At 32.4% G+C, this 17,369-nt stretch overlaps 1 protein-coding gene across 2 annotated transcripts in view; it reads left to right on the top strand.

Moving 5' to 3' along the window:
- The window catches only part of LOC145312094 (sodium/potassium-transporting ATPase subunit beta-like), a 42,662-nt gene that overhangs the window by 22,485 nt on the left and 2,808 nt on the right, over positions 1–17,369 (top strand). For both annotated transcript variants that reach the window (XM_080151229.1, XM_080151230.1), the window contains 6 exons: positions 4,666–4,760; positions 5,406–5,528; positions 8,473–8,563; positions 10,466–10,549; positions 16,350–16,434; positions 17,113–17,201. In XM_080151229.1, the coding sequence (XP_080007355.1) occupies positions 4,666–4,760; positions 5,406–5,528; positions 8,473–8,563; positions 10,466–10,549; positions 16,350–16,434; positions 17,113–17,201 (567 nt within the window). The remainder of the gene's footprint in view (positions 1–4,665; positions 4,761–5,405; positions 5,529–8,472; positions 8,564–10,465; positions 10,550–16,349; positions 16,435–17,112; positions 17,202–17,369) is intronic.

The raw sequence follows: 17,369 nt of genomic DNA, 5'->3' as shown, positions 1-17,369 counted from the left end.
GCCCCCATCCATCCCCTTTACTCCATCTCCTTCCCTCAAACTGGATTAACAAACTGACAAATAAATAAGATCCTTATTAGCAACTTAAATTGACGACAAATTTTCCCATGTCAATATATCCACGTTTTTATATCCATTGATACAAACATGGCTATAATAACAGATCTATAGTATAGATGTATATACAGACAACTACCTCCCTTCATTTTTCAAAGACCTCTTTCGTCTGCTTCTAAATAATTTTCTGCTACTTAGCTGTGTTAATATAAGCGATACCATTGGTTGATTTTCAATGACCCAATAGGAAGGTTTTACAAGACATTTGCGATGGGGAGATACAGTTATTTAACCCTTTCTCCCTCTAGTGTTTTACTCTAATGCTATAATGACTAATAATTGAACTATTTACTAAACTATTCTGGATATATTTAGATTTAAAGTAAATATTTAGAAAGAATTTTTTAAATAAATAAAAACAAAAATATGATTTCTTATTATTATATATCAAAAGATGAGTTTTATTAATTTGACAACTTAAAAAATATGTTAGAACGGCCAAATGTCTTATATTCTCAAACTTCTGATATATAAGTCAACTTTCAAATGGGACTCTTTAAAGGACAATCCAGTTTTTAGATTGTTCATCTTTTTTGTCAATATTTTCTGAACAGTCAAAGTCTAATATAAGAATACTCTGTAAAGGGAATACAAGGATGACAGCATCAATAAATAGCCAACCCAAATTTAATCATGGCTGGATAAACGGACAAAGTTAGTTGTAGAGACGATGGTCAGAGGTCATTAGAAAAGATATGTAAAAGATTTATCTATAAATGTCTATTGCAGCGTGACAGACAGACCAACGAACCAAGTTATTTAAATACTGGACGTTCATTTGTAGAGAAACTTCACAAAAAATCTTCTGTCGTCAATCTTCAATTTACTTTTCTTTCAAAAAGTTTCAGACAAAAGGAGATTAAGAAATAATATTTTCAAAATTGATAAAATAAAATGCGGGAAGACCCTTTCTAGCTGGAGGTGTTGGTGGTCCAATATATCACTTTTTATCTGGAAGAATTGTGTGTGAAGTGGGGTATTATCAGGGAGGCAGGGGACATTGGACTGTAAATTGTACTGGTACACAAAGTTTTATAAATACTCTCATATTCATTGGCTCGTTAACTTTGGTTACTTTAATTACTTTGATTGGAATTCAAACTTCTTGTTAACTAACCAATAATCTAAAGAAGGAATATTTTTTAATCATAATTGGGATTGTATATGATTTTATCGACCTTTGTCTTATCCCTTGAGATTCCTGATGAAGTGGGATATTATGTTTTTACCACAGAGTCGATGGGAAGAAAACAGAGTTTCTAGAATTTAAAACAACTTGAAATTGTGCTAATATACTCCTGTATACATGATAAAATATTATTTTTTTATTATTTTACCAGGGAGGGAGAGGACAAACCGACTTGACTAATATACAAGTCTAATTGCACCCCCCAGAAGTTTAATGCATTGACTTTTTGGGGGAGGTTTACGCATTTTGTTTATTCATGGGGATAAGAAACACCTTGCAAACTTTTTTAGCTGTCTAGTTATTGGCTTTTCTTTTTGAAAGTCATGGTAAGATAGATATGGACGAAGGGTTGAAATGGGATAAGCGGGATGTACTGAATTTTAGTTTCCGAAAGTGTACCTAGCCTCCGCGTCTTATCTCAATATTTACTACTTGCTAAAAAAGCTTTAAACTTCCAAAAAAAGATCAAAATTTGAAAAATTAAAATTTGGAAATTATTGAAGAAATAGGCAATCCATTTTCAGCACATCATAAGAGGAATATAACATTGCAAAAATAGATAGAACCATTCCCTTAAGATCTCGCTGAAGCAGCTAATTCTGCCTAATAAAAAATGACGTCATACAATACAAATGACCAATGAGAGGCCATCATACATTGTGATTGACCAATGTTAAAATGTATACTGGCCTATTATTGGTCATTTGTATTGTATGACGTCATTTTTTTATTAGGCTTTACTATAAGCTGTTTCGATATCGTTTTACTCTAAACTGATTAGGATTTGCTTTTCATAAGTTACACATACTGTTATTGTGGTGGTTTTAAGCTATTTTCTCATGTTTTTATATGATTTATTATCATAAAATGGTTTATAAATTTTCTATATATTTATTTCTATGGAATAAAACTGGAAAGGAAATAGGTATAGAAACTTAGATAGGGGGAGAGTAGAGAATGAAATATATGCCAAAGTTAAAAAGACAGAAACAAGGATGATATTATCATCAAGTAGCGAAGAACATAATTTTTTTTGAAAATAGAATAATATCTAAGCAATTTTCTATAAGAATTAGATCAGTTATAGCTTAAACTTCATATACGGATAGACAAACAAGTTAAGAGCTATAAAATTTAATACACATTGGTCAATTTTTAAAACACTTTTTGACTGTCTACATTTAGTAGCAATGAGGAAAATACTGATCATTGTACTGACTTGTATAATTATAAAGTAACGTTGCTACCTATAACAAATTGTGTAGGGGGATGACAAATATCCAGTATTCCAAGAATGTACATAAGTTTCAAAAGTATACATATGTGAAATACTGCTTCAATAGGTAGAATAAATCTATAGTCTTAGAATATTTTTCTTTCAAACAATTTAGTAGTTAACTATCTTAAAAATATTTGCAAAATTCGAAAAAAAAATAATATTGACTGTACAATAATGGAAACTGAATTTTCCTTTTATCGTGTAGGGGATCTTTTAGCTTACAAGAACTGCTTGTGGCCAATTTCTGTAGAAAATTTGTTCTCATTCATTTACGCAAAATAAATATTTTCTAAAATAGCAAAATACAATCAAATTGTCATCAGTAATTATTACTACAAAATGTTCAATTCAATTTAGTTAAAACCGTTTTAAAGTGATAAATCTTTTTACATGGCATTAAATTCATATAAAAAAACACCTTAGATACCAAAATATTTATTTTTCTGATCCCAAAACTAGGCTGTATTTTTGGAAAGACAAGAAATTTAGACCCTCTTTGGAACCCTTCCTCTCTCTTGGTTGTATTCCCTCTCCTCTATTTAGTGTGTTGTAGTCAGATTATAAGTCTGGCTGGCTCTAGTCATAGATAAATGGTTAGGTAACTGACAAGGGACGTCCAAGCTTTTTATTTTGAGGGAGGGTAAAATGAGGTTTTTAAAGTTTCAGGATGGTAATCTGATGTATATTTTATAATTTGAGATGGGTAAAATTAAGGGTTTCAAAGTTCCAGTGGGGGTAAACACCTTGGACGTCTAGGTAACTGATAAAAATAATTTTACCTTTTTAAAACTTGCAGTTGCGCTTTTAGAACTAGGTACTCGAAGAGGTAGGAAGGGAGCATATAAATATAGCATAAAACCAACCCGGAATCTAGTAAAGCCGTTATATATTAAAATAATTAATTCTTTTTTATGATAGGATATAGAAATCTTGTCTTATTGAATCCCAATATAAATATTAAACTGAAATCATTACCAATTAAATAATATACCTTTTTATTCCAATGTATCTTACTAGAAAATATTTTTTTAAATTTTTAACTAAAAAATTCAATTTTGATTTTAGCAAGTGTTTTATAAACTTAAAATTAAAGTAATATTTTCGCCAAGGAATTTTTAATTGTATGGTAAAATGAATTTGTTAAAAATATATACCTAAAAAATATCATAAAAATTTTCATATCTATCCCTTTTTCCCTGGACCTCACCTTACTTTACACTATGGACAAATTCCTTTCCTTTAGACTCGGGAATTAGATATTTGGTGGCAAGCAGGGATCTCTGAGGGTATGAGACAATGGACGATAAATTTATGTGCATACCCAATTATTATAAACAATATTTCCATTTCTTTAGATTAAAACTATTAGTTGATAAGTTTGGACACTCTACTTAATGAACAAAGCAATGAAAATTCATTAGATTAAAGTTTTAAGCCAACGAAATAAAAAAAAAACATGATATAAAACTTTAGGTACTAGTGTAATTACCAGTCCAATGTCCCCTTCCACCCTGGTGGCAAGTCAATTTGTTGGTGACCAATGATTGTCATCAACCCACTTCCAGCCACAGATAATTTATACTTATATTTTTATACCGGAAAAGTACTAAGTTCTTTACAACAAACCAGCGATTACGCCCCTAGAGGCCAGCCCCCATTTTTTATTTTAGTATTAAAAAAAAATTTCAATTGGAAGGGCAGAATTTTTTTTCTAAAGTCGATTTCTCTTGTTAGGGTGGTGGTACTCTCTCCTAAAATAGTTATAAACCTTCCCAGGACCTATGAGAAGCTATCCTGTAAAGGAGAACCATAACGATTCAGCGGTTAGTTAGATCCTTCGGTACAAACAGACAAACATACTGTTACTTTATTATACAAGAAATATGATGAAAATGCCAATTTTAAATATTTTTATTGCAAAAAAAATGAAAACCTAAGTCCTAGGAATTGTATAGGATTTTGTATTTATAATTCTAAAAATTCGTAAGTTTTCGATATTTTTATAGATTAAAAACTAAGAGGGGAAGAAAAGCATACCAAATCCAAAAAAATCCCATTTTAATTGTACTAATTATTTCAGCCTTACAAGAACGACACGGTGAAGGACATGGGTATTGAGTGCGGAGAGCTGGCCACCAAGAAGCCTGGACACAAGCAGATCTGCCAGATTAACAGGTATATATAGCCTAAAACCTGCCCTAGACTTATAATAAACTTCCCTTAAAATTGTATAATGATAGGTCAATCTGTTTACGAGATCTTTCAGGACATAAACAAATCTAACTGCTTCATAAAATATGGGATATTATACAAATATAATTATAATGTTATTAAGAAAAAGCCATATCGTTCTTTTGCTTTTACCACAAAATATATTTTTTTTCTAAAGCTGTATCGTCATTTGATATGTTTTAAGGACCTTTAAAATAGTGGTCTCCAAAAATATGTTTGTGAATATTAGTAAAAGTATGACTTCTACTCATTATATAGTCTATACTTCTATGCACAAAGGAACAGTCAGCTTTTTTCAATTCAAAATGCAAAAGTAGCATAAAAATTAACCTTACAAGATCCTGTTTTACTTTTTTTTCCAGTAAGATAAAATACAGTACCTATGGGTCAATTGTGTACCATTTAAAGGCTTCTAAAACTATTTCGATGTTTCATTAAATGTGAAAAAAACTTGTCTTGAAAATCTAATTTCTTAATTAATTTTTAACTGTGTGGAACCCCAACCTTAATTGCTCTAGATTGATCAACTGAATCAGTTTAAGCCTGTTCGTAGCCAAATCACCACGAACTAAATATAATTTTGTTTAGGAATGAGTTGTTCCAGGGTGACTGTACCTCTGAGAATGGGTACGGATACAGGAAGGGAGCTCCCTGCATTATTCTCAAGCTGAACCGCATCTATGGGTGGACTCCTCTCCCATACGACCCTGAGTAAGTTTATGAAAAATATTTTCAAAACAAATAAATGTAGAAATGACCAAGTGAGCTATAGAGTGCTAGAAGATAAGCCCCTAGCATCTAGGCGCTCTTGTTGGAAAGGACAGACATGAGCTAGAAAAATAGCTTAGAATCATTACAAAACTTAAAACTGAAAATAGAATCGCTTAAACCATCACAGGACCTATCTAAAGCTTACCTAAAGAATAGAACCCAGTCGGTTTAGTAGTTATTGAGATCTTAAGATTTAAACAAAAATACCCTTACTATTTTTTTATTAACGAATATGCATTTGTAGAAGAATATTAAAAAAAAGTCTGTCTATAATATTAGCCGAGTAAATAGACCTTCAGAAATTAAATGTCCATTATAGTATTAACAACAGACTGACTGACCAAGTACACTATGTTCTTGATGCTTATTCTTGTAGGGAATCGTAAATTTCCAACAAAAGAAATGCGCCTATTCTGAATTGACGGATATTTGGACATTTTGAAAAATAGAGTAGCCTCGCTTCTAAAAAAGAATTATTATTGTGTATAAAGTAAAAGTACATAGAACAATATTTACATGTTGTATTTTATTTTTTACATATTTGCATTACCCAAGCAATAAATATAGACAGTCTAAATGGTCAATCTCTTTATTTGACTAATAGAAAGACAAAGTTACAAAGTGTACATACTTTGGTTCAAAATGGTTTCATTTGAAACATATTATTAGCTGGAAATAATATAATGCATGGGCAAATTAGAGCATCTTAAAATTGTGATTCTTGTATAATGAGATTAAGAGGTCATTTTTTCGCGTATTTTCCGTAAATTTGTATGTTACCTTTTTGTCCAATGCCCCTATTAAGTCAAACTGTTCTTAATTATGACAATCTTATATATACATTTGGTCATAATTAAGAACAGTTTGAATTAATAATAACAAACAACTTAACGGAAAATACGCTAAAAATGATCCACGTTGTATCTATTATCATCAACAAAAATCGTTGTCTGCTATGAATTACTTTACAACTTAGACTTATTACAATTACAGAATGACCATCTATGGGTTATAAATCTATAGTCTAAGGAAACCATATATCTGCCGCTTGCCTCTTTTTTTTTCCTCACAATCTTTTCAAGTATTAAGTTTGGGCTTTGTTTACCAAAACTTTGTTATTAACTTACAACTCTAGGGCTCAAATCAGGAATCAAGAATTGGGTAAATTATCTAATAAATAAAAACAGAGTGCACAGGAATTTACCTTGGGGAGGAAAGACAGTTTGCTACATCCATCCCCACCTGCACGCTAATGGGAAGAATTTCTCTTGGATTTCATTAAATTTCAATCTTAAAATATTTAAAAGCAGCTTATTCTAAATCGAAAATGACGTCATACAATACAAATTACAAATTTCTATTAGTCAATTTCAATGTACACTGGCCTATCATTGGTCATTTGTATTGTAAGACGTAATTTTTCATTAGTCACTATAAGCTGCTTCTATATAATATTTATTTCAACAAATTTTTTACTCCCCAAATTTCTGTGATTAAACTTGCTTGAGGCCGCTGCTTGATTCTGCAGTAAAAATGTTTTATGAGAGAATGCAAAACTGCTCTAGAGAGAGCTCTCCATATATATTCTAAAAGCTTAAAGCTCTTTTCATCAGGAATAAAAGTTGTGTAAATGTACCCCATAGAAAACTTTATGTGTATGTGTATAAAATTCACGGACAAAGAGCTTAGGTAAAAGAGAATTCTTTTGTGTGGTGGTATGCACTGACTTTTGTCAGTGGGTTTTTAAGGCTGATGGGTTAAAAAGGGGAAGGAAGCTTTTATAATTTAATGGGGGTGTTGACACCCCTTATATCCTCCCCCCCCCCTCCCTCCGCTCTGCTTTGGTGTTTTAAATGCCTATTGCGTTAGGTAAAATCCTATAAACTTAGGTTTTTACATGAAAACTTTATCAAATGGAACTATATTTTTGACGGTTCTAAATAAACTGAATGTTCCGCTGGATTATAACCGGTTAACAGTCATACTGAAAAATAATGTATAGCACTGTATTACAGTAAATTTTCCACGAATGTTAAAGTAAAAAACTGTAAAATTAAACCAGTTTACTTAGTCCGGGCCTTCGTCCCCTTGGGACTAAAATAAGTGGTTTTGATTTTTTATATTTTCATTTTGATATTCGCGGAAAGCTATCTTTAATACGATACGATAAAAAATAACTATTGCATATCTGTTAAATCCTGATAAATATGTAGAGTAGAAGGGGATTAAGCCATGAGAAGGGATGCTTTGAATAATAATAGGATAGGTTGCTGGGCACCCTTAACCAGGGTTCTAATGGGATAAGACAATGGCTGATAAATTGATGCACATCCCCAGTGTACTATACAAATTTACCCCTTTCTAGATTAAGATAGGATGTTGAAAAGTTCGAACACTTAACTAAATTAATCAACCAATAAAAAGGTCCCAAAAGTTGATAAGAAAATGATATTTAAAAACTTTGGGGACTAGTGTAATCAACAGTGTAATGTTCCCTCCCTCTCTGACTACTAACTCACCAAACATATATTATGTCTTCAAACAAAATCAGAAAAAAAGGACATTTATTTACATATTAGGAATTAGTGAAGTGCACAGGTTTATTTGCCAGGAGTATGCGCAAAGCGCACCGGAATGTCTTGACACCCATCTGAAACCTAAATCGATATGGGTGTATTTCAACAAGAGGGGTGTGTGACCTTTAGGGTTTATTGATCTAAATAGCTGAATTTGACTGTACATTATTCATTATCCAAACCTTTTTTAACAATAATTTGAATCTAAAGCAGGTTTAATTTTGTTTCTTTTAATTATGGATATACATGGATTTACCATAGACGGCATATCGCTAAAAAGCTAACCATCAATCTGTTTTGTATTTTAGGTCTGACAAGGTTCTGTTGGACGAGGATGAGGTCCCACAGGAGATCAGAACTATGATGGAGGAGAATATCAACAACGAGAGGACAGATCTGGTAAGTAACACAACCAAGTGCAAGACATAATTTAGTTAGCGTGGGGGGAATGCTTTTGGCCCACAAACAGGCGCAACTCATTATCATGCAAAGTTTGGAATTCTTAGACAAAGGTCATGCAATCAAAGGGTTGGTTGTCTGTTAGATATTACATAACCTAATAGCCTTGGTTGTTAGAGTATTGCATCCCATTTCAAGGGGCCGAGGTAAGGGAATTAGCACAACCAAACCATGGGGGGGGGGGATTTTAATAAATTACCCCAAAAATGAAAATATATATATTGTATTTTACCCCACCACCCCTCCTCATAAAATTTTTCCAACACATTTTTTCCCGGGGGGGGGGGGGAATTCGCTTAGAACGAGTCTCCCCCCCCCTCAAAAAAAAAAAAAATAAGACACACTCATTCTCTAATTATAAACAGAAACTTGAAAGTCTGTAAGTCATAAATTGATTCTTAGATAATTCAGGCACAGTGTTTTAAGCGAAGCATCTCTATAATCAAGGCTTAAAAATGTATTTATGTCCTTTTTTAAAAATCCTTTATTTAAACATTAAATCAATTTCTATCAAACCTTTGTTCACTCTTCTCAATATTTCTTTAAGAGCTGCCTCTCTAAAGTTGTCAATTTTCGTTTGTCCTACAGTATAATTTTTTTAGCTTCGCTTGTAAGTCTGTTGTCATCCTTGTTTTCTATAAATCTTATATGGTACAAAGATGAAAAGATAATCTTTCATGTAAAGAATTTTATATGCCACCATTAATATTTCTCAGGCAACCAACAAAGATATTGATAAAAATATTTATAGAACTACCGCTTCTAGAGACCTCTAGGGGCACTTGAGGAAAGAAAGTTCACATGTATAGTTAGGTTAAGTTAGATAGAGAACAACCCCTCTTGAATAGTATACCGCAGGGATAGGGTTTTGTTAGGTTTAAGCACCTATTAAAGGCTAAACGAATATTCTTTTAAAAGATAAAAAGAAAGATGGCGAGGGTAAAATAGGTAAAACACCAAAATTTTTACTTGTGTTACGCCAAAAACAGATATAAAGATGTATATACAGACAACTACCTCCCTTCCTTTTTCAAAGACCTTCTTCGTCTGCTTCTAAATTATTTTCTGCTACTTGGCTGTGTTAATATAAGCGACACCATTGGTTGATTTTTAATGACCAAATAGAAAGGTGGTTGCGATGGGGAGATACAGTTATTTAACCCTTTCTCTGTCTAGTGTTTTACTCTAATATGTGGTATTGTACACAATTTAAAGACATATGAAACAGAGAAAGTTTAGTTCATTACTTAAATCTAACTTTATTAATGAATATTTAATCAAGCGAGGGGGCAGGGCTTTTTAATTTATTCTAATTCAGGGAAATTACACGAAACCATGTCTTGGCGCTTTTCTTCGAAGTACAGACCCCCCTCCCCCCCTTTTTTTTTTGAAAATATCATATTAAGTAGAGGGGTAGTTTTTTGTGTTTGTTTATTACCTCAGGACAAATAAGTTAGCTTATATTGGGTTTTGGGTAGCCCCACAAGGGTATAGGCCTCGCATAGTATCGTCTCTACGTAGGAGATATCACCATCATTCTATTTCTAATCTATTTCATATATAATGGGGGTGTTAAGAGTGTTTGACTCGCACTTTGAGGAAAGCACCCATGTCTTTGATCTTAATAGGTTTCTTCCAATTTCATTTGATTGACCTAGAAGCTATAGAGCTAATCTTTAATGTAAATCAAATAATGATTTAATTTAATGTTCCATAGTTTGTATGTTCATAGTAAAAAGGATAGATTACTAGTTTACATAGACCCTTTTATCTTTTGCCCAATTACGTTTCCAATACTATTTATTGAAATGTTCTTGTTCATTGATAACTGATTGATTTCAGAACAACCGCATCTGGATTGAATGCCACGGGGAGAACCCAGCTGATGTGGAGAATGCTGGTGAATTCAAGTACTACCCAGATCAGGTATTGTCACAATTTGTCAAATTATTATCGCGCAACCTTCCCTGTGATGCTCTTAGGTTGTAAGGTGGGAGATTTGTAGGAAGTTAGAATTCTGCTAGAATAAGGCAACTTTAATCATGCTTCCGTCGTCCATGCTCCTCATTCACATGAGAGTATCATTATTTAGGGTGGCTTAAAATGGAACAACTGCCAAAACTCTAGGCCAGGGTTATGTAATAATTGAGTAGCTTTCATAGGTCAGCTTGTAATGTAAAATAGAATACAATCAGCAGTGCGAAAAGCTTACCAATCTAAGAATTCAAACTTAAGAGAATCAGGGCTACATACATACACCCACCAAAAAAAACTCAAATTTTAAAGAATTTTGTTTATGATAATCTTGAGAAATGGAATATGTTGTATTTTCACCTTATTTTGATAAATATTATTAATGTAATGTAAATGTAGAAACCACAAAACAATGTTTATAACCCAGATAATAAATAGTTCGAGATAGGGATACAGGGATTAAACAATGGACCATAAATTAATGAACTTAAAGTAACAGGATGTCCTCCGCTTTGCCGATATTTTTCATATTTACAATAAGGTTTCTAATAGGACCAGGGAAGGTTTATTACCATTTGGGGTTAGGGTACCTTCGCTCTTCCTATAAAATTATCTCTCCCCCCCTTTCCCACCCCTCCCATTTTTAAAAAACTAAGTGGATGGTAGAGTTATTCTCCAACCCTCTCTTAAATAACCCTATATGCCTCTAGGGGCCTAGCCGCTAGTACTAAGTAAATGTCGACTAGTAGCATTAAATAAAAGTGGTCATCGCTGACACGTTTTCGACATACTGATATTCTAAAGTCATTTGTCCATAATAACAGCACAAAAGTTTGACATTAATAAGCCTATCCCTTTTCCCTGCGGAGAGTAAACCTGGGAGGACACATTGGATGTAGAATATACGTCGAATGTGTGGATATTATGACAGGGGAAAAATTTGCATCAATTTAGCTTGATAACATGGAACTCGTCTTTTTGGTCAGTTCGTTTATCCATCTGGAGGGGAGGGGATGGGGTAAAGGGAGAGTCATTATGTTAGTCCGCTTAAAGTTTCACTTTATTAGAGAACATGAAAATGTGTTACAATATCCAAGTAATAAAATATCCAATGAGGACACAGAGAGAATTGTGTCGAATCATCGAGATTTCAAATTCTTTGAAAGTGATGATTTATGAAAAAATTTGCATTTTAAACGTCTAGTTTGGCCCGAGGAAAAGAAAATAATCTTGCATCTACATACATATATTTTTCTCTCCATCTCAACTTTCATTCAATTTTAAAGTTCTATTTTTAGAAATATATATAACCTACAAAATCGTTTTTAGATGATAAAAATTGAAGAGCCCTGGAAAGTATTATGTGTGACGTCAGAAAAAAACGTCTAAATCCATCTTCTTTTTAGAGGTTTCCTTTCCAACTTCTCCACTCACCCCTCCTTTTTAGACGTATTTTTATGACGTCACACATGACACATTCCGAAACTCCTTTTCGATACGTAAAATCATAAATATTGCTTGATCATACATATGTCACTTTCATGGACATATTAGAAGCTTTAATGTAAACCATTTGAGCTCAGCGGTTAGCAAGATCCTACGCTACAGACCGACACATATTATGTTACTTGCATAAAATGAATATACCTACATGCTTCATTGCTTACATCCTGTATATGATATGAATTTGTATGATTATATGTAAGGCAGGATTACATTGATTAATAATCTAGTTATCATGTACTTATTCACTATAATAGCATAAGTTTTTAGTAGCGAAGTTACTCTATAATTCGAATTGTTCCTTTGTCCGTGTAAGACTTACTTGGTCTGTTGGTCAGTCTTAAATGCTGAAATAGTCATAAAACTGCTGAGTAACTCTCTTTGGCGAAGATGATTTAAGTCCCTCCACAGATTATGACGTCATACGATAAATAATCAATGAGAGGCCAGCATAAATTTTACCATTGGTCAATTTCAGTGTATACTGGCATCTCATTGGCTATTCTATCGCATGACGTCATAATCTCTGGAGGGACCTTAATCATCTTCCACTTTGGCCTTTATTTTATGCCAGATTTTTGTGCTTTGGTACTTGTGGATGTTGTCATCCTTGTTACATAGTGCGTTTGTCTTTGACTAGTTTTTGTAAGTGTATATGCAATCAAGAATTCTGTAGTTCTTCATCAATAAAAAAAGAACAGTCAAGCCTTAGATAAGTTCTTATCATGATGCATTTCAAATAAACAAAAAATCCTAGTGCCGTCTTGAAAGGCATAACAACTAAGTATAATGTTAAATTGGTAGTTGAGTTTTAACCTATAGTGTTAATTTAAGTTTATATAAATTAACACTGTTATTTAAAACTCAACTACAAAGATAAAACTGAAAGGTAGTGCATATACGTGGATATTGTTACAGGGTAAAAACTTTCTTCAATTTAGGTTGCATTTTCCCAGTCATTTATTCGTCAGTTAGTTTATCAAGTACGTGATCAAAGGGTAAAGAGGGGGATGGGGGATATCGTTAGTTTAGCCCGCCACAAGTTTCACTTATTACAGTACATGATAATCTGTTGAAAGATCCAGGTAATCATAAATCCAATCTTTCTGCACAGCATTGTTGGGTATTAATTTTATTTTTATTCAGTGAGCATACACATGCATTCAATATAGGATCTAATCACAATTTATAGCATGGCAGTACAACTAAAATCCAGGGCTCGGCAGCCGTGTGTAAGCGACAGTGTAATTATATTGTCAATTTAAAATACAGCTGGTGCATTATTTGCCAAATGTACCACTTTTCTGCACTACCTCTCCGATTTTGTTAATACTCTATATTTTGGTCCGTTGGGTCATTCAAGGATGCAGGATGGCCAAAAAAAGATTTCAGAGTCCCTGGATGTCTAGATATCTAGCTATCTATGAAGGTAGGTAACAAAAATGTAAAAAACACCCATTTTTTCACAATTTTAAAAATAAATTTTTTCATCAATCTTACATCCAATCTATACATTTTATACACCAAAATGATCGTTTATTCATGTAAAAAGCGCACATAATGCTATTTTGGTCAAAACTCCAATTTAACAGGGTGTCCAACAAAAAGTGTATTTTGGATATCTAGCGTAATACCCAAAATACCTGTCCGAAAAAAATCATTTTTTTTGGCTTAAATCCTGTGTTTTATCTGTGTGCATATGTGGTATATAACGGTTCCGACCACCCGGGACTATAAGGTTGTCAAATTTTACTTTGGGACACCCTATAAATGTGATTTTTGCGTCTGTAGAGCTAAAACTTGGTCCAAATTGGCTATTTTTTTCAAATTACTCTAATATGTGTCTTAGTATGTTTGGACATAGTGTTTTCTGACCAGATCAATATTTTCATATTTTTTGGACACACTGTATTTTCAAAAAAAGAGAAAAAAAATTTTTGGTTTTTTTAAATTTTTTTTTCTATTTTTAAGTTACTTAAAACTGTCATATAGATACAGATTTTGACTAATAACAATAATATTTGCCTATTTTACAATTTTTTACACTTTTGGGACACCCTGTGCATGTTTTTGAAAAATGATGGTTTTTTCCCATTTTTGGGGGGAAGGAGTCGTTTTAGGGCCGTAGACTATTTCTTCATTTTTGTAGAACTTTTCAAGACACATCATTTGTTATTTATGCAAAAACCGCAAAAACCGAACCGTTTTGCCGTTATTCACCGCCAAAGTCGGATTTTTTTACGTTTTTGCCGTTCCGGAGGTTGTAATGGGCATTTGTGGTAAGAAAACGTTGATTTATCAAGATCCCTCTTAAATACTTTTATTTAGGTAATTTAATTTACTAAATTTCATATTAAGTAAAATTTTTTGTGCAGCTAACCGTTTTTCGTCGAGATGGATTTCAATTGTTAAAACAAGAAAATTAAGTGAATATGACATAAATAATTGCTATAACATAAGTGATAAAAGAAACATAAATCATGTGCATTTGAAATTCCTTTTGACAAAAATCGGTTGGATATACAAAAAAATTTACTTCACATGAAATTTAGTAAATTAAAATGCCTAAATAAAAGTATTTCACAGATATATTGATAAATCAACGTCTTCTTACCACAAATGCCCATTAGAACCTCGGGAACGGCAAAAAACGTAAAAAATTCTGCCTTTGGCAGTGAATAACGGCAAAACGGTTCGGTTTTTGCGGTTTTTGCATAAATAACAAATGATGTGTCTTGAAAAGTTCTACAAAAATGAAGAAATAGTCTATGGCCCTTAAACGACTCCTTCCCCCCAAAAATGGGAAAAAACCATCATTTTTCAAAAACATGCACAGGGTGTCCCAAAAGTGTAAAAAATTGTAAAACAGGCAAATATTATTGTTATTAGTCAAAATCTGTATCTATATGACAGTTTTAAGTAACTTAAAAATAGAAAAAAAAATTTAAAAAAAAACAAAAAATTTTTTTCTCTTTTTTTGAAAATACAGGGTGTCCAAAAAATATGAAAATATTGATCTGGTCAGAAAACACTATGGCCAAACATACTAAGACACATATTAGAGTAATTTGAAAAAAATAGCCAATTTGGACCAAGTTTTAGCTCTACAGACGCAAAAATCACATTTACAGGGTGTCCCAAAGTGAAATTTGACAACCTTCTAGTCCCGGGTGGTCCGAACCGCTATATACCACATATGCACACAGATAAAACACAGGATTTAAGCCAAAAAAAATGATTTTTTTCGGACAGGTATTTTGGGTATTACGCTAGATATCCAAAATACACTTTTTGTTGGACACCCTGTAAAATTAAAGTTTTGGCCAAAATAGCATTATGTGTGCTTTTTACATGAATAAACGATCATTTTGATGTATAAAATGTATAGATTGAATGTAAGATTGATGAAAAAATTAATTTTTAAAATTGTGAAAAAATGGGTGTTTTTTACATTTTTGTTACCTACCTTCATAGATAGCTAGATATCTAGACATCCAGGGACTCTGAAACTTTTTTTTGGCCATCCAGCATCCTTGAATGACCCAACGGACCAAAAAATAGAGTATTAACAAAATCGGAGAGGTAGTGCAGAAAAGTGGTACATTTGGCAAATAATGCACCAGCTGGATGTTTAAATCCGTTCCTTTACAGACAATCTATCTTTTCGCATTTTTTGGCATTGTAGCAAGTTTAAATTTGAGGCTTATGCCCGTATGAGGCGTATCTGACGATCACTGCTAAAATCTATAAGCACAATTCAACTTGTAGGTTTATTCTTTATACAGGATCGTCTTATAATTCAAATATATAGTGCTTGAAACTATTTTGTTGGTTTTATATGAATGGAGGGGTTGTTGGACTCTAGATCTATCATGTTCTATCATTGTTTAGCTTTCAAACTTAAGACACTTTATTTGTTGTTTCAAACTCGCAGTGTTCAATTTTTTAAATAAATCATTTAAAGGGAGAGGTAGGTTGTGCTAAAATTTCCTAAAGGTTTTGAGTTTTAAGTTAAAAACAGTAGTAAAATGATAAACAATTTGTTAACATTTAAAAAAATGTCTACAGTTCTTTTTAATAAGAAATACACAAATTTAGTGAATATTATCGCTCTACAACTACCTTTTAAGCCTTAAAACTCACACCTTTACGGAATTTTAGCACAACCTACCTTTCTCTTTTTTTGAATAGGGAACTTTGAAGATATATGTACATCAATTTTATTAATAATAAAAATTTGTTTTTTTAGGGATTTTCCGTCAACTATTTCCCTTATGAGAACCAGGATGGATATGTGAGCCCAGCTGTTTTTGTTCAACTAATGAACCCAAGAAGTAAGTTTTTCATTTTCTTTTAAAAATTTCCTGAATGAATCAGGATCCTACGTATATACCTTTGTTGGTGAATGCTATCTAATTATAAATCATACATATTCTTAAAGAGGAAATAAAAAATATCAGCAGTCTACTTTTAACTGGAAGTGAAAATAATTATAAAATAAACTTTTAATTATTGAGCTAAAAACCAAGAAACTTTGTAAAGTAAAGAGCTTTTGCCGTATAACATATATGTGGACGTACATTAGTTATAGAGTAGCTGAGCTTTCAAAAAAATATGCTGTGAATTATTACTAAGTGACTGTATCTTTGAAGTATAAAAACTATGACGACAACATCCATAAGTAGCGAAGCTCAAATACGTACTATACAGCAGTGTCATAATAAATAAACATTAAACTAAAATAAACCACGAATCTTTTGAAATTTATAATTTGAAAATCTAGGAATCAATCTAGCAACCAAACCAATAAGCAAATATGAAAAAAGGGAACTTATTTATTCCCTTAAAATTTTAGGCGTTTATGTTAAAAAGGAGCAGAGAAAATCACGTTTCCCAAAAAACGTTTCAGACATACATAAAGACGGACATTTCAAATTATATAGCATCTGCGCTACTAATAAAAAAAACTGCAGGACTAACTAACCAAGGTGAAACTTTGTTTTTATTTTCAGAGGGAGTAATGATTGCAATTGAGTGCAAGGCATGGGCCAAGAATATCAAACATGATTCCATGGAGAGGAGGGGGCTGGCACATTTTGAGGTAATTTATATGACTTGTATAAAAATAAAAGGTTGTGTGTTTGTCTGTTAGTCTGTTGTGAAGTGTTTAGCAAAACGGTTCTTCTTTACAACAAAGCTGCTTAATCTTATATGTAAAGGGAAGGTTTGTAATTATTTTGTGGAAGGGTACCGCCACCTTTTAAAGAGA

This window comes from Acartia tonsa, chromosome 2, assembly GCF_053477335.1.
Source record: "Acartia tonsa isolate MP-2025a chromosome 2, ASM5347733v1, whole genome shotgun sequence".
NCBI classification, from domain to species: Eukaryota; Metazoa; Arthropoda; class Copepoda; order Calanoida; family Acartiidae; genus Acartia; species Acartia tonsa.
The sequence above is the reverse complement of the archived record's forward strand: the minus strand, read 5'-3'. Positions and strand labels throughout refer to the sequence as shown.